Source organism: Diadema antillarum, unplaced genomic scaffold (assembly GCF_040938485.1).
Source record: "Diadema antillarum isolate AM-2024a unplaced genomic scaffold, OU_Dant_1.0 seq00001373_RagTag, whole genome shotgun sequence".
Classification (NCBI taxonomy): Eukaryota; Metazoa; Echinodermata; class Echinoidea; order Diadematoida; family Diadematidae; genus Diadema; species Diadema antillarum.
Genome location: NW_027272134.1, coordinates 476,440 through 502,223, shown reverse-complemented (window position 1 = coordinate 502,223; position 25,784 = coordinate 476,440). Strand labels below are relative to the sequence as shown.

At 37.4% G+C, this 25,784-nt stretch overlaps 1 protein-coding gene across 1 annotated transcript in view; it reads right to left on the bottom strand.

The window, feature by feature from the left end:
* The window catches only part of LOC139708805 (serine/threonine-protein kinase unc-51-like), a 71,154-nt gene extending 48,068 nt beyond the window's left edge, over window positions 1-23,086 (bottom strand). Inside the window, exons 1-3 of the mRNA XM_071620756.1 lie at window positions 22,535-23,086; window positions 12,970-13,062; window positions 11,516-11,557 (exon numbers count right to left, since the gene is read on the bottom strand). Coding sequence (XP_071476857.1) covers window positions 11,516-11,557; window positions 12,970-13,062; window positions 22,535-22,624 — 225 coding nt within the window. The 5' untranslated portion in view covers window positions 22,625-23,086. The remainder of the gene's footprint in view (window positions 1-11,515; window positions 11,558-12,969; window positions 13,063-22,534) is intronic.
* Between the last annotated feature and the right edge of the window lie 2,698 nt (window positions 23,087-25,784).

Genomic DNA, 25,784 nt, shown 5'->3' with positions numbered 1-25,784 from the left:
GTCCTCAACGGGTTAAAGCAAGATATGGTACATTATATTGATGAATACTGTTAAATAAATGATTCTTGCTAGGCTGTACGAAAACAAACATCCATGAACTGTAATACATAACACAAATAGTGTGTAGAGTAACAATCAATGCATCCAAAATTGGATTCAAAGAGCTACTGGTGTTGAAATGCACTGAGACATTTAACGTAAACTATGGACTAAATAGCTTGTATAGTAGATCCAGAGGTTACTGTAGATTTAAATGACTTGGCACACCATACAGGCCTATGATGTCTGCTACACTTGGTGAGTCATGAGATTCACTGGACACACAGATGAGTTGGAGAGGGAACGGCTGACAGGATGGGGTTGACATATTACATGTATGTTGACTGATGGAAAACCACGCGAGCAAGTCATCTTGTTTACAATGTGCATGCATATACACACTGTAATATGTTATACAGCTAGAGCACAATCTATGAATCTTTAAATTTAGGTCCTATACACATAAAGAAAGAATATTTTGGATGCAGTTTCTGGTGGAGTAGTAATATATCTTTCTTTTGAAAAGGGTCTTGATATTTCTGCTATGATTTCTGTCAGAAATAGGGTGAGATTTTGACAAGCATCACCATCATAATACCAACAGTTCCAAAGCTGTGACATCCCCCCCCCCACCACCATTGCCTGTCTACACTGCAGCAGTAGTTTTCCATTCCCATCTATTTGTTTACAACTCAGTCAAGCATAGCATTAGCCAACAGTCAGTATACACATGCTAGAACTCCACTCTAGGGTAGATTTGTTTGGATGAGTAATCCAACAGCTCTACTCCTACTCAAGCTTCACAAGAAAGAGTGGCATGATCATTCAAACTGCCTGGTAGAGTAGTAGAATGAGGGGGAAATGCCCGTGAAAGATCTAAGCTATTTTATACCCAATCCCGCTCCTGCTCAAATGCACGTAGAGAACGTATTTAGCTTCTATGTCGGAACCTCGGGACAGAAATAGACTCGAGGGTTGACCTGGCTGTTGTCAATAAAATAAAATAAAAAATCCAGGGACTGATGATACACAGCTCCTTTCTCAATATACAATGTACGGGAAAATCATACAGCTTTGCATGAAATAGCAAGGAGACTTGCACTTCGACTTGCTAGGCCAGGAAACAGAGAGTATTGTTCCTTTATGTAGGTCATTACATGCACAAGTGAATACAAGGGGAAATAGAGAGTGTTGTTCCTTTATGTAGGTCATATAAGTACAAGTGTGCATATCATGGCAGTAATATTCATTCTTTCCTGTCATATTAAGCAGTTGTGTTTCACTTTCAATGACACAAAGATGTGTTTTCGTCGCTAATTAATATCAGAGAAGACCTAGAAAAAAAAGGGGAGGGGGGTGAAGAGGATGTTCTGCTCGGAGTCCATATGACCACACATGGAATACGTCATGTATCAACAACAAATAAAAAGTGCCTGGAACAGACTCTAACTGACCAATGAGTGACCCCTGGCCTGGTCATTTGTCAAGAGACCTTGGACTTCTAAATACACCCTGATTAGTGACACATGATGGTAGTCTTGTTTTCAAGTAGACTAAAAATTCGCTACAATCAAAATTCTTCATCTGTTGCATTGACTGTGACATCTATCAAATATACCACATAGTTTGACTTCTTAGACTAATAATAGTTTATATGACTTGCCTACACATACCCACACTATATTGGTAAGATTACCTTTATACATACACTTTATGAAGATATGAATCTATTACACGACAAGGCAAAAGAGAAATATTTGCAGCTATGCATCGATATTGGCTGACTGCCAAATTACATTTAACAAAGAAAAAAAAAACATCATACGATCACAACTGGCAAAATGAGGTTGTCATCTGTTTCAAACTGAACTCAATCAGACTATCATCGCCAGTTTCTGATTGCCATAAACATACAGGAAACTTAAACTGTTATGATATTGGCCAGGGTAATAATCTAAACTTTGAGAGCTTTAGATGCTGATCTCAGGAAAATCTACAGGGAAAAATGTGAATCGATTGAGGACATGCTTTTTGATACACTTTTTCTGTCACAATCCAAAACCCAACAATGCCATTACCTCAGTCCGCCTAAAATTAACATGAAGTGAGTATACATGAGAGAAGTCAGGCATATGTCATATTTCTCTGGATGTTAGCAGGACCAAAGGATGTATTGTGTCAGGTTTGTTAAGCCAATTCAAGGTCCACAACAAAGCACAATGCTTATTCATACATTCATATTTTCTTTTAATTATTGGTTTTAAGGGTGTGGGAGACACATACAAGTGTACGAGCGACCCTCATTGTGTATTGACCCGAGTCATTTGTTTCTCTATGCCTTGTCTACCTTTGAGAAAAATTTGAGTCGATGAAAGTGTCTTTCATAGTTCTTTTTTTTTTTTTTGGGGGGGGGGAGGTGGGGGATTCTATGTGACAACTGAAAGAGGGCAAGTTGTGGAAATACAAACACAAAAGGACCTCACTTCAAGCACTCCAACCTGTCAGAAACAAAAGGCTAATGAACGTTCCTTGAACTCAGCGATTGACCTTGGCTGCTATGTTGAAATACGGGCTATAAACAAGCCACACCTAATGAGGGCAGGCACAGTGGTGTTTGTGTGAGGTTTTATGTCCGTGTGTGCCTGTCTGTGTGTGTGTGTGTGTGTGTGTGTATGTGAATGTGTCTTTCAAAGGACAGAAATGATTATATGACCCCACAAAAACATTGTGTCGGCACTGGCGCCTCGCATGCATTGGTTATTTTATCATGGATATTCCATGGCCATTCAGGCGGCCAGCCTCATTCACAGCCGCACCGATTACTGGGGAAGGATGGGAGTTAACGTCCTCTTCCTTCAATATCCCACGTCTGCCTGATCATAAACAATGTCACCGTCATCATTTTCATTAGTACCGGGCGACTGATAAACACTGGAACCAGCCCTCCACAACTGCTCTTTCCCATCATATTTTATTGCATCACAGTTTTGGCAGCAAGCATGCAGAGCTGACAGCCAGCTATCTGTGGGTGCCTCTGGTTTGGCAGTGTTCATTAGTGTTTGATATTATAAAACAGATAATGCTTTATCTAAATGTAGTGTTTGATATTATAAAACAGATAATGCTTTATCTAAATGTAAATATAACCTGGCCCTGTCAAACAATAAGGGGAAACTAAGTTGTCGCTCAGCATCATCTCAAGTAGGGCATTACAATTCCAGTTCCAGATCATTGTGTTTGTTTGTTTGGTTTGGTTTTTTTTTCCATGATCAAAAGCTGTTGTTTTCCCTCTTTTACAGCTTCTCCAAAGGTATTCCAAACCCTTCGTATAACGTCAACAGGAAAGTCATATTTCAGGTGGAGTCCATGCAACAGACTCCAAGAAAGCGAGCACATTGCACATGAACCTCATCATGAGCCAAGTCTTATATTTGATGAAAGAATGGGATGTTTGTTTCATTGCTCATCACCGCCATCAACTACATCTTTACTCCAACCTCTCTTCAATACAACATGTATTTTATCTTTTATTCATGTGTCTATATGCACACAATCAGAGAATACACAAACCCATGAACAAATCAGTTATATTCTGAAGGACACTCTTCATGTCGTCCTAAACTAGACTATCTCTATTTCATCTCCCTAGTATTTAGTATAAAAAACACACCTGATAGCATTTGGTTCTAATTTGGATTGAATGCAAAACAATCACTGAATTGGAACAGGACATCCATCCCATCACAGTTTGCTGAAAACTGCTCATCACATGTGACATGATATCTTGCTCATTAAATTACCAACCAGCACTACGGTGGCCTCAAAGTCTTGACCTCAAACAGGGCATGAAAAGTCATAATCTTCCTCCCGTCTGACTGGGGGTTTTCGCAAGGCTCTCATACATATAGCAGGCAAGTGCCCTTTCATCTAACTTGCCTGACGGTGGATTCTAGTTGCCCCTTGGGCAAGGGTTTGTAGCACCCAGATTAGCAAGACTGTTCAACAGTGCTTCCAGATTTATGAAACAAACAAATAATAACAACAACGAACATCTGAGCTGCAAGGTTCTATACTCTAATAGAGTCGCTGATGAAAAAAATAAAATAAAATAAGGGTGAAAACCAACTGCTACACAGTTCTAACAGGTGGAAATTGGTGAGTGGTTTGGATTTAGGCCCTACATATTTCCCATCTTAGACAGAAGTGTTTGAATAAACCAATATATCTAGCAAAGTTTGTGAGCATGGTGATTTGTTCATTGGTCATTTCATGGTGACAGCATAACACTCACTATACATGTTGCAGTGTTTTGCATATTTTGCACATCATTATACGAGTCAGTTGGCAAAGTCTGACCTATTTCTGAAACTCATCCGCCACAATGTTGAATATTGGCTTTAAGAGTAATCTACCAAAAGAAAAAAAAAATGAATTAACCAGAGCTACTTGGGTCTCTCTCCTATTAAAGGGATCGTATAGTTTTGGTTGAGACTTAATTTCAAGTTTCTAACATTTTTTTTTTTTTTTTTTTGTGAGATAATGAGAAACTTCTTATGAAATATGAAAGAGCATGTAATTCTATGAGGAATTCGTTTATTTGATGAAAATTGGTTTTGAAATGGCTAAGATATCCAAAACAGAGCGATTCTAATAAAGTGTGGGACCCACCTTTTATTACGATTGCTTTGTTTTACTTTGTTTTTGGATGTTTCAGTCATTCCAAACCCGATTTTCATCAAATAAACTTTGAATTCCTCTTAAAATGGTATGCTCTGTACTATTTCATAAGTGTTTTCTTGGTATCTCGCAAAAAGTTAAAAGCCCAATTCTCATCTCCACCGATACTGTACCATCCCTTTAAACTAATTATCTGGCACAGGCACCATAAATCAACTAGCCTGCTTGCCCTTAGCAAAGGAATATTTGCTCATTAGCAAGGAGAACAAGGGCATTTGCTCAACAAAATGTTTTCTCCATAAATTACCCAGAGCACAGAAACAGGCCACCACAACAAAGGAAATTGATCATAACTTGTACCAGTTGTGGTGTGAGCCACAGACGGTGCATCTAGCATGTAGACAGCCACACAGTAACGTACAGTACCTCTTTTAATGATCCTTGTTAATTATTTGCAACTCTGCCATGTGTGGCTTTTTGTGGACTTTTTTTTTCTGATAGCCAGATTGTCTAACAAACAAGCTGCTTGATTTTCACCTTTTCCTTTATTTTGTGTTTTTCTTCAAATGCATCCTGCATGATATTTCAAAATGTTGATAAGAAGGTTGCCAACTTTTCCGTCATGAACCACTGACCTTACGTATTCTTGGCCAACATTCCATCATGTCACGCATGCTTTATTGCATCATTACCAGTGATATCATGTATTTCACTCTGGAAATTCCATTTTGGGGTAGCAATTCCAGAATAAATTTAGCAGCTTCCTTGTTGGAAATGAGGAGTCCTAGGCAGCTGGACAAGAACCAAAGGGAAATTCCAGGCATATGAGATCAACTGTCAAACCAAAATGTGGTTTATCCTAACATCAGCAACAGTAACAACAACAACCATGAACCCCATCCCCCCCCCCCCCCCAAACAGGTGAAAAAGAACATGTACTGCAAAACGAGGAATGTTTGCTGGCATTTAAATTTCGCGATTTTCGCGAGCGCCAAGATTTGCGAAATTAAAATGCACGCAAAAGTTCTTGTCTACACTACAATATGCATTGAACGCCAGTGGCATTTCGCGAAAATCTCATGCCACGATAAAGGCCGTCGGCTCTAATTCGCGAAAATTTCATGCTGCGAATATATCATGTTTTACAGAAGATGTTCTAACAAATCAAACTCTGTGGGGAGAAACAACATGCCCCTTCACTGAGCCAAACTACGTAGTGAGCTGTATCATTGCCACAGCGGAACTTTCAACCAAGGAGCTTCTGTTTGAAGCTCCTTGTTTCAACTAACAGTAAAAAAAAATGATATTGTCCCCACAAAATACAGTGAAGACAACCAGCTATTTCTTTTCTCCTTTTTTGCCCGGTTGAAGCCTTGTACCCCCTGTGCTCCTCTGGCATTGCATGGTATATTTGGTACGAGTAGCTTCACATGAAATTTATTCTTCATGATAGGCCAAATTCAGTCAGAATTTCTGGTGCATAATTTTGCAGATGAGCACACAATGTATTGTGTGTCTGTCAGGACGTATTCTGATATATTTCCAAAATAATTCATACAAGTGTGAATGTTCTTATTTTCATGCCAGCTCCGGGGACCATGATATTTGTTAAAATGGACATACCATGAAATATTCTAGGTTCAAATACAGCACTATGCTGGTGTACACTAAATATGCTATGTGGATAATCTACAAGTCCATCAATAGACCAATTCAGGTTTTAAAACACTGTAGCTTATAGTCTACATACATGTACTTATCATGAATGAATGGGTTAAGCAATGAGCAAGTGCACTGCTATGTCAGTGCATAAATTAACCCGTTGAGGACGGACTGATTTTGTTATAACACACATTTCCCATAGGCGCGTGCCCGTTATTCTCGGGACTCGTCCTCAACGGGTTATCTATTGCTAGGCATACTGAAGCCTCCCCCCCCCCCCACCCTTATGACTGAAATAGACATTGGATTAACATAAAAAAGAGCACCTAAACTGAATTGGTCTACACTTAAAAGGATAACTTCCACATCACACTTTTCCAGCCCTGTTAACTCTACATCCTTTTATAGCTCCCTCCAGGGACCTGGGTATTGGAAGCGAGTCAGGTATGACGTTGTGCAAAACACGTAGCACAGCACGCAGTAAGCTGACTCATTTTATATCTGCTGTTGGTCATAACAGTAAACACAGGTCTTGCGTGATTGTGATGCAATGTACAGACAGACCATGTAAGTAGCTCCATGGACAGACAATGGTTTACTCCAGTAGTAGGGATTCTCTCTCCCGAGCTCTTTTGTGACAATTGATGTTTTACCTAGAGCACAACTGGACATGATCAATTCCCATATTTGGCGGTAAAAAGAGATTACACTATGGAGCTACTACTAGTAACTCCATAATTACAGCTTAGAGAGAAACTGCCGTGAAAACTGCCTTCTATTGCATACAGTACAGCTTTGACTGGTGCAACAGACAGATCCTTACAGTTTATAATGGCAAAAACTGCATATTTATGCTCAGAAAAGATTTACCTCTAAAGGCAAGCTTTTGGGCAAAACACAAGATGGGTGATTGACAATTTCTATTCAATTTTAGTCATTACTGAAAAAATTCATTAAAATTGCTATCTTAAAAATTGCATTGTTTGTACATGATATACTATCAATGATTTTCGCACTAATATACACAATGTACGTATGATAACATACAACTGCAGACTGCTTTATTGCAATACTGTGGAATGGGGGGGGGGGGGTGAATACCCATGATAAAAAGTCATACTCTAGGCATACATAGGCCTACTCAGGTGGGAAGCATGTCCAAGATTTTTTATTTAATTCTAATCATAGCTTAATTACTCTAAAAATACAATAATCGGTATTTAATACATTACCGTGATGAAGGCAATTTGTCTCTCAGTTGCAATAAAAACAACTCGAAGCAAGAAACATTAATTTGAAGGAATAAGAAAGAGGCTTTTCCCACATTTCCTAGCTGTTCACAAAAATCTGCAATACAATCTAATGTTCTACTTTATCACATTTTAATACAGGCACACACAGTGCACAGCGTACAGTGGGAATTTTATCCCACCCTCTTGTTCTTGTTGTTTTGGCATCGTTCAGCAGCACAGCTCTGTGGAAGTTCCTGCGTGTACAGACTCTCATTTGCTTCTTCCCAGGCTAGTCATCAGCACCTGATGCTAATGTATCTAGCACATTGCACAATTATGTACCGTATGCCACAAGGAAAAATTTGAAAAAATAGCAACAACACAGAATTTACAGAAACAGAAAAGTGCACATGTACGTGTTATGTGCAAATGTGTACGTACATTACATGCTGAACACAACTTCGCAGTGCATCTCTAAGCGAAGGTAACAAAGCCAACTGTCTCTGGCAATGAGTAATTATCAGCATTGCTTCATTGCTGTCCACCACGTCTAGGTGCCATAGTGCTCCTGATTCAAGACTCCTGCTCACGTATTCTGTATCACGCATACTGTAAAACACAATATATTCGCGGCATGAAAATTTCGCAAATATTCGCCGACTTTCTCGCAGCATGAAATTTTCGCGACTTGCCACTGGCATCCAATGCATATTGTGTAGGCAAGAACTTTCACGTCCATTTTAACTTTAAATTTGTGAAATTAAAACGCACGCGAACATTCCTCGCTTTACAGTAATGCATATGTGCTGACAAAATTGTGTGCATGCAAGGTTGAATGGGGTCTGCTACTTTTTGTGACAATCTGTCACGGTGCACGTCGTCTGCACAAGGCATCATACTTCTGCGACGAAATTTTGTGCAGAGTGCATGGCAAATTCTGCAAAACAAAAGTGCTGTAAAGTGAAAAAAAAAACTTCAAGTGTCAAGCTGACCTTAGTCATGGTTGATGTAATGCAACACCTTATTAGTTTGCAATTCAATAAAAGTACATATGTTAAAGCAAATTAACCATAAATGAAAGGACAATTTTTCAACTTTTATCCTGTTTATTTGCTCAGAGTACTTTCTGAGTCACGCATACTGACATCTCCAGGCTTCACTGCATTGGGCACAAAGCCAGAATTTGCCATAAAAAGAAATTTACCTCTTCTCAAAAATTGGGTTAATTCTAAATTGATGCGCACATGCAATGAAAGTAACAGTTCGGCAGTGACTCACACAAATTCAACACACATTTACAAAGTTTACAGCAATTCAATTACATGGTAGAAAATCTGCAAGTATTTCAAATATATATGGCTTCCACTGAGGAACTTGAAATACATTTCTCTCTATCAAGATGTTGCATGTACAACTGTAGTACTGCACAGAATTCTGTTTATATGATTGTATGTGAGTCGTGCATGATTATGTGTACACCTGTGTGTATGTGCATGTTCAAGTATACAACAGGTATGCATGTATGTCTGTGTTTGTGTTTAAAAGTATGTACAGTTTGTATAATGTATGTATAATGTTTTGTATCAGTGTGTATATGTACATTGTATGTGTGCACAAATCAAAAATGGCTAAACTATTATCAGATAAGTTTGAAGGCATCAATATCTTCAATCTCTGAAGAAGTGATACAACACAACAGCCCGAGTAACTCTTTTGCAGAGAAGTAACTTGGAAAATACTGGTTCAGCCGTATAATATGTCTATCAAACACTGTGAACTTTAGCGATGCTTTTTGCATGTCGAGAAATGAGGGGCATCGATCGCGCTATAGCCCTTACAGTAACATGAACAAAATGCCTCTACTGAAAAGCCAAGTGAACGTTGTATTTGGTGCATTATAGATTCTTACACAGTCTCAAATCAATCTGCACTCATCTGATTTTGCTCCAGTGTTCACTGACCTTTGCTTTTGTTCTTGTGAATTCTACCAGCCACAAAACATATATATAAAACATCTACTTGCAGTACAGTCCTGTTCAATGGCATTCAATTGAATATGGATTGGATGCATTGTTAAAGGGTGTGTACAGTTCTGGTCGAGGTGAGGATTTAGCTTTTAATGTTTTGCGAGATATTCAGAAACCACTCTATGAGATGTCAAAGAGCATGCAACTCTAAGGGGTATCAAAAGTTTATTTGATGAAAATCGGTTTTGAAATGGCTCAGATATCCAAAAACAAGGTGAAACAAAGAGATCCTAATAAAAGGCATGGCCTGTCGCCTTTTATTATTATCGCTTTTTTTTTTGGATATCTCAACCATTTGAAAACCAATTTTCATCAAATAAACGTTGAATCCTGAAAACAAATTTTCTTCAAATAAATGTTGAATCCTTCTTAAAATTACATGCTCTTTCCTATTTCATAAGAGGTTTCTCATTATCTCACTTAGGAATGTTCAAAACATGAATCCCCACCTCAATCACTACTGTACAGTCCCTTTAAAGGACAAGTTCACCTTCATAAACCTAAGGATTGAGAGAATGCAGCAATATTAGTAGAACACATCAGTGAAAGTTTGAGGAAAATTGGACAATCAATGCAAAAGTTATGAATTTTTACAAATTTTGTGTTGGAACCGCTGGATGAGGAGACTACTACAGCTTGTGGTTTCATATGCGTACAACAGTATAAAGAAAATGTAAAGAAAATTCAACATATTTTCACTTTTTTCGCATAATAAAAGAACACTTGACTTGCCTCTTTCTAAAGGCAGGGGGAATAATATTACCCATAACATATGTCGGTATCGAGTCAAGGGAATGTGTACTTTTTTCAAAAGATGAAATTTTGTGAAATTCTCTTTATATTTTCCTTATATTGTTGTACGCATGTGACATCTAAGTTATTCATACACTGCAGTAGTCTTCTCATTCAGCGGTTACTGCACAAAAACTTCAAAAATTCATTACTTTTGAACGGATTGTCCGATTTTCCTCAAACTTTCAATGATGTGTTCTACTAATATTGCCACATTCTCTCAATCCTTATGTTTATGAAGGTGAACTTGTCCTTTAAGCTTATATTGCTGGGGTAACCATCCTGACCCTTAATTAGTTGAAATGATACAGACTTTTTATACAACACAGAGTTGCCTCAGGCACATAATCACAATCATACTCTGGGGACATGACTTTCCTGATGGTTGTCCATATTCAATGACCATTATTGTCAAAAGTCAGAAAATAAATCACAGGATTATGCATTTTGTGAAAATCAAAATTTTATCTTAATGAGCAATGCTGTGACCTACTTCAGGTAATTGTTTTTGCCAACTAAAATAGTGATTTATCTATTAGGTCAACGTGTTATCGCTGGTACCTGAGCATGGAGCAGATTATGCGACAAAGCTATGATCATTTGCACGGGTCCATAACCATTCTTGTGAAGCTACCACAAGCATGCCATATTATGAAAAACGACCTTCATCAGAAGCCTGGAGACAAACAAGTGGCCCTAAACCTGAACAATCTGATGGATGTGAGCCAACATGCTCCGTGTCACACAATGATGTTTGCTGAGCGGCGACCTCATCTGAAAGGATTCAATGTCAAGCTTGACGAAAATGTTACATCACTGCATCTGAGATGACATGGATAAATTTATAAAATGGTTTGATGAAATTAATTTAAAGAGTTCAGCTGCATCTCTGCAGCCATTCTTTTGTATGTCCGACTCGGTGAAAATTGATAGTCGTTTTTATCAACTGTCAAGCTAACTTAACAAAAAACAAACAAACACACAAACATGTGAGAAATCCTCTCGTGGTTGCTCCAGCACAGAACCAGTGATATGGTTATGTATCAAGGTGGCAAGCAGTAACAACCAGATGTTGAATAAACTCACCTTAAAGTGGAGGAGGGAAACCACATTGTCATGATGGAGCTCCTGCAACATGAAGAAATATGATCATAGTAAGACACAGTTACTTTGAATATGCACAGATTGGTATACTGTAAATGTCAAAACAGTTTAATGTCATTATTACTGGCCTACATGTATGCAGTAGGCAATTATATACTCTATGTTTCAGAGTGGGTGGTACAGATTGTTATGAATTTAAAGCCCGGTAGCATATAGGGCAGGATTCACGGGTGGCCCGATTCATTCGCTGTCCACCGGGGTACATTCGAAAATCATGAAGAGCACAGTTAGCAAATAATAATGTGCATCAAGGCATACGCTCATTGGTAACAGTCCAAACCAGTCAAGATTCTTCAGCTGTGTGTGTATTCAAACAGAGATCAGTATCAAAGGTGTACATTATGATTTGTTATGAGGATTCTCAAATATATCCAGACCGGGCCAGCCTTCCCCACTCCTTGGCATCCCCACCCTACCAGCGTACCAACTCACACACAGAAATACATGCATTTCACAGCCCATAGTACGAGTAGTATACTTTCTAAAATAGTAATATGAATAATACACTCATTTTCTTTTTTCTGCGTCTGAGGATCTAATTTCTTTCCAAATGATCTTGTAAAAGAGAAATGTTCACTCTACTGTAACCCTTTTTCATCTGAGTACAAAATGCCCTTGGTACAATGTAATTCTGCAAGGAAGAGTCTACCATTATGAGATAGATTTTGGGCATCATTCACTTGTATCCCCTGCCCTGCTCATTTTAAGGATATGAAAGTTGCCAAAATGAAACATGTCTAACCACAAAACTTTATACCATAATAAAAAATGTTTGAAATTTCATTTAACTCCAATATATCTCTTTCTATTTTTAAATAGGAACCCATTATTGCCGAGATACAGCAGATGACATCTAAAATCATTTGTGTTAAACAATGACAGAAGGTACAACGTACTCTTACACATGAGGCTGGAGCAATTGCTACATTGAATCAGGATTTTTATGCACACACTGTGGCTGTGAGTGAATGTCACTGCGATAGATTAACATATGAAAGTGGCAGCCATGCATACTCATCACCTTGACTGTCTATTCAGAATTCCTCCTGAAATTTGAGCCTCATCAACCTTCAAAGGTACCATAGCTGACAAAATCCCAATTGACTGACATCTCAAACTCAACTACCAGTAAATTGATGATTGAAAAGGACTTACATGGTTTGTACATTGTAGGTGTCATAGACAGTCCCTACTTTTCTTTCTCAGTATCGTTTGTTAATGACATTTTTCTTTTTCTTATCAAATTCTAAATTACATATGTTCCCCATATATTCCATGGTTCAGTTTCCGCAGCATAAACTGACAAACTGCACATCAATCACAGCACTGTTGGCAGGACAAACTACGATCCCTTCAATAGGTACACTTGTACATACCTTTAGGATCTCAATCTCCTTCTCAGGAAATGTCTGTGACTTTGACAGGTTCTTCTTGTTAATGCACTTGATGGCCACTGTTTGATCCGGTCTCTGAAAAGAAACAATGAAAAAAAAAAAAAAAAAAAACCTGTTTCATCAAACAAAGAAATTTCTTGGATCAAAGAGAATGAAACTGAAAGCATTTTGTGAACATGTACAGTGCAAATCCAATGTACAAAAATCACACTTTCGGTCGGTGCACTTGTACAATGTATGTCAGTTAAAAATGAGAACAGCTTTACAGCTGTACCTTTCACAAGATATTTCATGAGTAGTGAAATCCACTGTGTGATAAATGTCTCATGGTTGAAGTTCTGATACATCAACAAATCAAACAGACAATTTCTGTTCAACAGAAAAACTAAAGTTTTACCAGTTGCATATAAAGATATTGTAAAACCAGAGATTTTTGCATGCATTTTTTGTGGAATTAAAAGGCACATGAAAGTTCTTGTCTACACCATACAGGCCTACGCACTGTGTGCCAGTGGCAATTCAGGAAAATTTAATGCAGCGAATATTTCTGTAATTAACAGTACAGTACATCGTTGCATACAGTACAACGTACAGCCATGCTGCAAATGTACGCTCCACAAGTTTACTATCCCTTGATAGGGCATGCCAGTGATACACTGGAAGGATGTCAATTAAAGGCATTGTTTACCATATTTGCAGATGAAACAAAAATCCAGCTTTAGTGCTTCAAAATAGTTCTAAAATGTGAGTTAAGGATAGAAACAACCAGTGTAAAAAATTTAATCAGTATAATCAAAGTGAAAAGTAAATTGTTAAATATACAAAATGTGTACAATAGTTATAACAGAATTGTTTCTAGACTAAACCGTCAACAGTTATGGTTCAGTAGGAAAAATAATAATATGTCTCCTTATATTTTAGGCATTATTGCAAAACTTTTATATGGTAAGAGTAAGAATGTTTTGTGATACAACTGACATACACAGATGGCACAAGCATCAAATGTGATAACTCAAACATTTTTAAAATCACTGCTCCCACTGGTAATCAGAACCTTTAATCTAGCTTATGCATACATACATACAATTGTACATGTACGTAAATCAAATGAACCAAAGTTTCAGCAGGCTGCACAAGTCATGAAATTATACTTCATATTTTTATGCTTGGCATGATTAGTTCTTACATTGAAGATCAACAATTTCACCATTCTAGTAGTAAATTACAGTATTGCACCAGAATGAAGGACTGTGCCATGATATACAACTGTATCATGCACACATGCACACATTGTACGTACGTTGTACATTGTATCTCCATAGCATGTTTTTGTCATGATCTTCCCTTACCGGTACAAGAAAGTGTAAAGTATAGCTGTAACTTGACCGAAAGATTGGTCTGTATCTTGTCGTCCCATGTTCCACAGAGACTACAATGTATGTCTGGCTTCACAAAATCCCCTCCTATACCAAGAAGAGCTGTACCTGGTACACTGTAATGTCAAAAAATGATAAACTCCTCCAGACAGACAAGATTTTTCTGTCTAAGCTTTAACTACAAAATCCTTGCTGCACAATCTAAACAGTGAGGAATCCCCAATATTTATGACCTCAATCATCCAAAATGGTGCCATGTTGCATAATTGCATATATGCCTGCCCTAGGACAAACTCGGGTAAACTAAAAAAGAATGCTTAGACCCCGTTTACACTGCAGGGCTGGGCTGAGCCCGGGCCGAGCCGAGCCACGGCCAAGCCCGGCCTCAATTGCGGTACTCAGCCCCACAATTTTGTCCGTTTACAGTGGAGGGCTCAGCCCCGGCTTTTAATTCAAACCTTTCAATATTTTGTTGTAGTGGCGCTCTGCTTGTAAACAAATGACTATTATTGGGAGCGCGCCGGTCGTAATTTGGTACCGGATTTGGTCCAGTTTGCGTTTACAGTGAGAAAAGGCCGAGACTACCTCCAGAGCTTGGCCAAATGTGCGACTGATTTTGGTACCGCATTTGGCCTTTTGCGCGTTTACAGTGAAATGAAGGCCGGGCTTGGCCGCGGCTGAGCCCAGCCTTCATTTCACTGTAAACAGGGTTTTAGATGTTTACAGTACATTTCAGACACTACTCCGTCACTACACATTGTATTTCATGACCTATGGTACGTGAACTCCCTGGTAGAAATGTTGCCATCAACAAGTTTCTTCAGATATACTGCAAATTTCTGGTTTATTTTCTTTGCTCACTGCAGGTACACAGCAATGGCAGACTGATAAATACAGTGTGTATCACCCACCACCGATAGCAACTGCAGAGAGTGGCCACTCGTGTGACCAACGTACAGGAAGAAGAATTTTTGCATCTCATCCCCCTGCTCCCATTTCCCCTCATATCAATTTTGTCATGTGTAACAGGCATGTTCAAGCACCTATTGTCTATTCATGAAGTACATTGTACACTTTATTTTTCTAATGCAATTGTATTCTTGTTCGCATCATGAATTTGCAGAAATATCATGTGTTCGACTCTATTCATGAGCTTGTGTCTACACCACATGAACTTAATTCTAATGATACAATATTGCTGCATATTGCAATATATGAGAATAGACCAACAAACTGAAATGAATGAGGCAGGAACTATCACATTTGTTTTAATGAGCACTTGTTAATTAAGAAAGCTTGTGCACAGCTTATGGGAGAGAAAACCATAACAAAAGTACCCTTCAAAGAAATAAGCCCAATATCAAAAAAGTGTAACAGGGCAACTGGATACAAGTGTACACATACTGCTCAGAACTTTGAACATACGGTATATATCGCAAGGAATAGACAGAAGAACATCTATTGAATTTCATAGCTAAATGGCCTTTTTTACGATCAGTGGTGTAACTTTTGTACTCAGAGGGTCAAAATTTCAAACAAAATATTTTTTCATTATTCTATTTGATTCTTGTTTGAAAGTATTCAAATTTTTGAAAAAATAACATTTCAGACCTTAAAGCTGAAGGGTTATTGGTGTAATTTGAGGAAAACCCTGGCACCTGAAGTAAATTTAAGCAAAATTTTGCTTTCATGAATTGCACCATATTGACAAAACTCTGTATTCAAACTTCACCATGCAAAGTTTATATGGTTAACAACAATATATAGTTTGTGAATCAAAACTATTTGGGGGTTGAATATGAAGTGAATTTAAAAAAAAATACATGAGATTTATAAATTTTTGCTAAAAATACCAATTGACATGTAATTTTTAAGATTTTAACTATTTATTGGAGGGCAGGCCAGGTCAAACTCTTCCTATAACAAGTCTTCAAGAAGGGCTACCTTCCAATGTAGGTTAAATGAAATTCCAATCATTTCTTTAAAACTTGGATTTTTCACACATGGATGTTTCGGAGGTGACAGTTAACATATTAGAATGTTTCGGAGGTGACATTAATATTAACACCCACTTTTTTTGAGAATAAGTGACAATAACACAAAAACTTCTTCTTTTTATCAATGTTTTTAATAATTATAACTTGAGAACAAGAAATTAACTCCTGTTTCAAGCAGATAAACCACACAAAACAAGTGTTTTTTTACACTCCATTAATTAGCACGGGTACCGGTAGTTTGCCTTCCATTTGGACGAAGGATGTAAGCTAAATATTGTAATCTGAAGAAACATGGCATTCCATTTTCTACCTTAACTTGAGATGAAGGTGTGAGATCATTTTAGTAATGTTTCTTCGCTCTCAGAACATTTTATTCCACAACACCAGGGAAGAATCACTTCGTTTCGGAGGTGACATTCAATGTTAACATTGTGTTCAAATATTCATTTACAGTAAGAATATGATGGACATAAGCTAGATATTGTAAGCTGAAGAAACATGGCATTCCATTTTCTACCTTAAATTGAAATGAGGGTGTGAGATCATTTTAGTAATGTTTCTTTGCTCTCACAACATTTTATTCCACAACACCAGGGAAGAATAACTTTGTTTCGGAGGTGACATTCAATGTTAACATTGTGTTCAAGTACTCATATAGTATGTCCCCCCAAAAAATTTACAAATTTACTTAGACTTTTGCATTGATAGCACCCAATATGATTAAATCAGCTAAATTCTACTTTGGGGTCTTAAATTATAACATCTTAGCTCTATTTTGCAGAAAGCCCCAGTGAAATTGGTTAAGTGATCTCAAAGAAATGTGGATTGTTATAAAGGATGTCAGGAGTCTGATTTTTCCAAGTTCAGCACTTCGATGCTCTTGGAACTGCATATTAATGTGTAAACACATGCAGAACTTGGAGGGAAGGGATTCCTCAAAGGCTCTGCTACAAAAATCCTCAATTCTCTTTGACCTCTGAAGCAATTGAATGGGGTTTTCTGTAAGGTGTGGGCAATGAGTTATAGTTTCAATCCCTCAAATTGTATTTTAGATTGATTCACTATCTTTTAAAGTTATCGTTGCGGAGGGTACCACTGTAATTTTTTGGCGGGGACATACGGTATGAATACCAAAAGCAAAAATTCTTATTTTACTTGTGTACGTTTTTGTTTGCACATAGTTTTATAAATAGATTAATTCAAGGATGTTCATGAATTCTTCATCATCCTTGATAGCCACCATACAAATGTTATAATACTGGTGAAAGGTGTTTGGTTCATGTGGGATAAATTTTCTATACACCAGATTCATTTAAACTGTTGACATTACTAAAATATATTTTACGTATCATTCTGAATTGATTGAAAATTACCTGAAAATCATGCATATTTAACAGTCACTTTTGAGAGTAAAAAGTATAAGATAAGAAAAACCATTTTAATGTTTTTGAGGTGACACAACACAGAGACAACCCAACTTCTCAGGTGTTAACTATTTAGTGAACATTCATGTCTTTCCTCATGGCTTTAATTTTCAAATATAAGCTCTTTCTTTCAGTTCTTACTTGTTATTTTGTTTGGTTATTCTCTTTCATGATAATGGATACCAGCTCATATTTTGTTTGAGATTGTAATTCATACTAATCTTTAACAGGTTTTTACAGTTGGGTTAAGAGAACAGTTTGTGTTTCCCAGCTGAAGAGAGCAGCATAATGCTTTTCTGTGAACTTGAGGGGAAAATTTGTTTTGTTACAGTAATTTTCCCCATCAACTTCACAGAAGGTCCCGGACACAAACTGGTCTCAAATAAACCTATAAGGGACCAAAACTGGAAAAGGACAAGTTCACCTCAATAGACATGAGGGTTGAGTAGATACAGCAATATTGTGTAAAACACATCAGTGAGAGTTTGAGGAAAGTAAAGGCAATCCGTTCCAGAGTTATGGATTTTTTAAGTTTCTGCTCAGTCAAAGCTGAATGAGAAGACTTCTATAGCTTGTGATGTCACATGTGTACAAGGATATAGAGAAAGTATTAAGAAAATTCAACATACCGGTACTGTATTTTCACTTTTCTTGCATAACAAAAGAACACATGACTTCTCTCTTTTGGAAGGCAGAGTAAATAATATTACCCTAAAATACATCAGTAGCAAGTTGAAGAAATGTGCACTTTTTTCCAAAAAGTAAAGTTTTGTGAAATTCACTTATATTTTCCTTATATCGTTGTATGCATGTGACATCATACACTGTCGTAGTCGTCTCATCCAGCAGTGATTGCGCAGATACTTAAAAAACCCATAACTTTTGAATGGATTGTCCAATTTCCCCCAAACTTTCAATGATGTGTTCTACAATGTTGTTGCATTCACTCAATCCACATGTATATGACAGTGGACTTGTCCTTTAAGAAACCATTTTCTTTTCCTTGAAATTCCAGTACTTAAAGCCAAATTCTAAGACAAAACATAATTACAAAACAAGGTAAACACCTCATCAAAATTATACTGAAATAGAACTACAAATCTTGTTTTTTGATCTTTCCCTTTCCAGTCCTGGGGACTTGTTCCTCTGTTCACTTTAGTTGTCACATAACTTCAATAATCTTAAAAAATACAATGTCATATACAGTTGGTTCAACTTGGAAAATGTAATAATATTGTCATATTAAAAAAAAAAAAATCACATAATTTTGTTTATGATCACCACGTTGTACATGGAAATACAACAACTAAGAATTCAAGAACAAGTTGTGCACCAGCTATAGGCATGTGGCCTTTTTGTGGAGTTTGATTATTTGATTATTATTTTTTTTTTACATTTTTTTTAAAGATTGTGGACTAGGGCATGCATGAACTGCCACATGTATCACTTTGGTATCAAGGGAATTCTGGAGAGCTATGTACTGTATACAAAAGTCACTTCTGTTGTGATGATTTTGTAGATATTAAATGTATTAGAAAATGTTAATAGATAGTGAAAAGGAACTGAAGTCTTGCCTTTCACTATCACATAACAATATGGTGTTAACAAACAATGTCACCTCCGAAACACATGAAAAAGCAACCTACATGGAAAGCTATGATTGGTAAATCTTCACAACTAAATCGCTTGTTGGAAATCAAGCTTCTAAGATGAAAGCATCTATATGTTTACTTAACTAAAGCAGGAGAATTGATCTTGATTACAATATTATATATACAACAGATGGGTGTATTTTGTGCATTCTCATTGTTAAAAAAAGTGAAAAAATGTAAATTTGCCCTAAAACGTACAGTCTAGTGATAAAAAAAAAGAGTGCGAGTGTTGTAGTTGATTTCTCCACTTTGAGACTTATGTCATTAAAATAAATGAAACCATTGGTGTACATGATACGGTTTCTCTTCAACAGAAATGAACAAAAAATCTTGTTAGCAGTGTTTTGTCACCTCCGAAACAGTAATTTTTAGTTTTTATTGGATCTTTTATCAATCTCTAGAAAATTCTCACTTCCTGTTGCCATATTACTATTGTCATCCAAAAGAGATTCCTGTCAATTGGACAGAATCAAACAAAATTGCTTTGTCTTCGAGAAATTATCAAATATAATATGCTTGTTGTTTCGGAGGTGACAATTGTTTCGGAGGTGACAAGTGTTAACGGAAAATTGTAAATTGCTCCGAAATGAAAACAACAGGCTATATTTCTACTACCTTCCTGCAGAGATAATGTGAGGGGATATGTTACATTTTTGCAAATGTAATGTATAACTGATGTCAAGAATAAAAAAATCAAATACATAAATCTGTTGTCTCGGAGGTGACAGAAATGTTAACGGAAAAGTTACATAAATTTATAAACGCTCACCAAAAAATGATAAGTTATTTGAATTAAATAATTTTTGGATCAAAGTTAAGTCAGATTGATTACTATTCTGTTTTGATGGAAATTAGCAAAGTTGAATTTTATAATTGTGAACAAGAGCCAACTCAAAAGAGGGGTTAATTGTTAACGGAAAATGTCACCTCCGAAACATAAAGTTTGGACAATTTCAGTATTTAAAGAAGACAAAGCAGAACCTGGTAAACATAATAGTTCTTAATGTTGGATACCTGTCTATCACAACAGCAACAAAAATAATGAAAAGGAATAAACAATTTAATTTGCTAGCTCTGACAAAAATACTATGTCCGAATGAGTACACCAAAAGTGTTGGATTTCAAGCATGTAAGTGCCTGCCACATCTGAAAGAAAAAGAGAGGAAAGTTCATTAAGGTACCCAAGGTAGACACTGTGGGTGGTAAGTTTATGAGAAAAAATAATGCATATCTGTCGGTGTATAAGAAAGTTATACACCAATTAGTGCCAACACTGTGTTTTACACCACTGATTGTAAAAATGGCCAAATACAATTTGTACTGTCTACCAGCATGAAAGTGGAATGGTACTACCGGTATGCTAAATATTGCCATCATACCTCAGCTATTCTCAGTCATCTATTTCATATACTGTTGACTTTTTATGTGCAAGGTTCACACGTCAAACTCAGCTGAAATGGATGATGGTGTGCCAAGTTCGCATATTTTGCTCAAATGCAAAAACCCTTCAAAACGATAAATCGCCAAACGTCACAGTACAATGAAAGCTTCACTCTTGATTCCATTTCTCACACAGATACACCGCGTAGTTTCCATGGCATGATGTGATTGAATATCAGCGTTCTATATAGGGTTTCTTTTCGAGTAAGTTCTAATTTTCTGTTGTGGTTGTGCATCTGCAGAAGTCATGCCTCCCAAAACCTGGAAAAACACCACTGGCCATTTGCAAGAAAAATAACCACAGCTTTGTCATAAAATTTACATCACAGCAAAGCTTTGGTAATTTTCTCTACAACTTCGCTCACTGCATGTGGGTTAGAACATAATCGATTCTATGAAAAGTTACACATCTGGCTTTGAAAAAAATAATCAAAAAGTGCTCATGTGTTGCAGTCTCAGAATAATGTGGCAAACTACTGGAGGTTTTCACTGTGGCACACACAGAGTTAATCATGTATGATAAGGATCATAAAGAGCAACATCACCAAATGTTTTCAATTTCAGGGAAAAAGTGGCTTCAAAGTATTAACATCAAGAAATATTTCCAACACTGGATGATAATAAATCTCTCACTTAAACAAGCACAGGCATTTGATACGTCTGGAGATTTCAAATGCAAACTTGTACCAGTTGATGTTACTACTCTTTTTTGTGTGTAGGTTCTACAGTAATCCTAGAGTCTAACATTTACATTTGGCAAGCATAATTCAGACAATTTTTTCAAATGTTAAACTTGTTGTTACTTTGTATTTTATTACTACAACTCTAACATTGACAACAAGATGTATGAGACGACAATTAAGCTGTTGAAACAGGGCTATGTATAAATGTAGTCCTATAACAAGACGCAATTACAGTAAATATCAAAATTTACTTGGTGAAATGTCATTACCTTTTACGGGGATCCTCACATGTACTGCATACGCCAAATATTTCTTGAGGTTTTTATTTTCGCAAATTTAGGGAGTCAGGTGCTATTCGCAAAAATTAGACATTCGAAAATATTGACTCTGATCACGCCAGGACTGTGACGTACAGTACGAGTATACAAATGTACATTTCTCCGTTCGGTACACGACTCCACGATCACAAATTTAACCACTAGGGAAATCTTCGGAAAGTTCCAATTCACGAAAATTTAGACTCACTAAATATTAGCCCCAGTTTAGCTTCGACGAGCTGCTACAGGGATTATCATTTCAAGATTCAAGAGACCGCGCCGCTATGATGCGGCGGTAACACGCTGCACTGCACGTTGGGGCTGGTCGCAGTTAACTAAATATATGCCGTAGGCCTATACAGTATTGACCCTCCCGTAGCTCCCCCCCCCCCCCCCCCGAAAAACGTTCTGCTGCCCCTGCAATTGGCAATAGTATACCATACCATGACTACACTCTGAGGTACTCCACTTTATTCCAAGTTCATCCCAAATCCTCCAAAGGAAATAAATTGTTATCAGTCAACTGTCCTTACATGCAGAATTCCTTTCAACTACAGAATGTAAGCAAAACAGATCAATTATCTTTGAACATCCTTCAATGGCTTAGCCATGCAGGGCTTGCCTTCACTGGCTTCAGACAGAGAGAATGGGATCTTACCCTTCGCTCTCTCCCTCTAAAGACGATGGCAAAAGCTCCATGTCCAATGATATCTTTCCGGTTGTACTCATATTCATCCACAAACTCCATCCTTCACTGGTATCTCTGTCACAATGCAGTCAACATCATAAAAAATGTTTGCACTCTTTGTTTTGTCTTTTCTACGGTCAATATCGAGGACGGTGCGCGCCAAACGATATGACAAAAACGACCCAACGAAACCCACATGAAAGGCCTGTGCTGTGTTTTTGTTTGGTTCTCCTATACGGATTACCAACACACAAAGGGCTGATGTTGACAATCACCCGCCGCTCTCCTAGTCCTAGCTGTCGCTGTTGTGTCGCGGTGAGGATGATGAAATCGCGAGAAAGAGGTTGAAATCAAACCGATGCCATAAAGTTCCACCGTTCTCGAACTAAATGAGGGAAATGTGACTGCATCATTTTAATCACCATATGAAAGAACATCAACAAAGAACGAACAAGACGCGAGTGGCGTGAAGACGGTCGGCTGTTGACGTACTGTACGACTTCTGTTTTCGTCCTCAATCTACAAAACATAACATCCCAGCCAGCTAGCTGCGCTATAGCATACGCTCTACGTACGACAGCCTTGTTACGAGCGAGCCTGGGTACGGTACGAGGGAATCTATTTCGTAATGCATTCCTGCAGTCATCCGGATCCGGGCCGTGCAGCAGCCTGCGCCGCGGGTCAGTCGTATTTCCATGTCGCGACCAGCTGATCATGACGAAACCATTACAACGATGGGGTCTTCCAAAAGAATTGGCAACAATGGCTTGTCCTTGATAGGACTGAAACCTAAGTTTTGGCTCTAAAATGTAGTACATAAGCTCACTAAAATACACAAATTTAGCTTTCATGTGTCTATTCCTTATAATCAATTATTCTGAAATGTATTTTTTATGTACAAAAACCTTTTTATCTAATGAATACGTGCGTGCCTTTTGAACGACGAGTGACGTCATTTGTTTTGGTTTTATCGTCACATTCACACGGCTCATACCGGCGAAATTTTAGGTCACATCCCAGACGTATCCCAAAAATGATAATTAAAAAAATATTCTACATTGACTGGGATTTTGATTTTGATTCAAATGTTTGATAGTGCATGTACAATCTCATCTGTCATCATGAGTTTGCATCTGTGATCTATGGAATACCACGAAATTTCCATAAGCAAATTATGACAGGGCCTTTATTTCTTTTTAAATCATAGAATTTGAGAATTACTAAATATTTTTTAAGAATGAAATAATATAAATTTTTTAATGATTTCAAAATTAAATAATCAGCGTTAATATTTGATCTTTAATCCAAACAAAAGCTTTGAACTATATCAATTTTAACAGAAAGTTTAGATAAGACTCTAGAGCCTGTTCTCTAGAGAAAATTTCAGGCGGGTGATCTACGCACGTAAGCGTGTGCCATATTTCTCGTATGTCTGCGCTAGAGTACAAAGTACGCTGCATCATCGTACCACTATGAAAGCTCCACTAGCAAGCGTATATGTATGCTAAGTGTAATTGTGCTAATTGTTATGTGCTGAATGCAAGCGTCTATATTATTTGCAGCATGGATCCAATATCCCTATCACCTGTGTCTGTCTTTATATGCTTCAGTGTTACTTTGTGTTAAAAAATATTGATTATTATAACAGCGTTCATCTATTTGATGTTACTTACTTTCATTTGGCTCTGCTTTCGACCAATTTTTAGTGTATAGGGTTAAGTTAAAAGACCGGACGCTGGATCACTTCTAACTCGATTAAAAGTTATGTATAGGGCCTATACACACAAAAATGATTACCGATGTAAAATCAAACAAACAAACTTCCCGGGAACAAAACCTCCAAACCAAAATTTTGTAATACTGTAGCTCTACTACGATTATCTCATTCACAATGACCCTTCATTATCAACGCCAGCTGCTAAGTTTTCACCCTATCAGAGATATTGAAAGAAGATGAATCATATTAGACAAGTAGAAATACATTGTATAAAAATATAGGCCTCTATAACCTGGGGTTGATAAGGATGATAAAAAATCTACTCAGTGGTCATGAATTGGTGTTGTTCATTATTCCGAAGAATCTATCATCAAAAAAAAAAAAAAAAAAAGTGAGACAAGGTTGTCGTTAATCCGAAAATAAAAAAGAGACTAATAGTGTGTATACTAATAAACTTTCGGAATTACTGACCTTATTTCGTTTTCTGATTGACAAACATTCGGAATAGAGAACTTTTTTTATATATCAGTTTATGCACCAACGGAATAATGAACCTTATCTATATTTTTACAGTTACAAACCTTCAGAAACATAACCTCCTCCCTTGGCGGAGGTAATGAAGAAATGTAACTGTCGGGACGCTGGGCGTGCTATTCGGAGCGGGGGATATGGAGGCAGTTGTTTCTGGGGGAAAAACAAGAGAAAAAAACAAACAAGCAATGACAAGAAGGCATCAAACAAATTAACCCGTTCCGTACTGGAACCTGGTGGCCTGTGATAGAGTAAGTCTATGGTGTTTTCAGAATATAACGTATGGAACGGGTTAAAAAGAAGGAACATCTGCTTTTAGAGACCCCGTACAGAGTTTAGCATTCCCTCACCCTCACCATGAAAAATATTTGTCCAAACCATCAATATAATATCATCAAAGGTTTGGAGTGAAACGCCTGAGATTGAATTTTTAGTGATTTTGTCTCTATACTCTCTCCAAATTTTCAAATATTCAATTCAATGTATTTGTTACGTTGGTTCCATACATACCCCTTGAAAAAAAATGGTGTGTATATAGAATACGTGTTGTTTGATCTAGAATCAAACTTTGCGGGAAATGATACAATGAATGTACGTACAAAATGTCGATTGCGGCATAAGCTTATTCAACTTGCCAACGCTGATGGCGTAGTTCTACCTACAAACACAGAGCCTTCTATAAGGCTCTGTACAAACATTACTGGTGGATATAATGTTGGATGGGCGTCTAGGGTTGGCAGGTTTGGGGCGACCGAATTCCCCATTTGAAGCCTGTTTCACTGTAGGCCTATGTAAGCCTATGCATGGCACGGCATGGGCGGCGATCGGGGGGGGGGGGGGGGGGGGGGGGGACTTGTCCCGCACTCCCGTGTAGATTTTTTTTCTTTAAAGGGGATCATCACCCTTGATTTGTAAAGCTTGATATTCTTGTTTTCAATCTTGTCAGCATTTTTTGTTATATAGAGATATAGA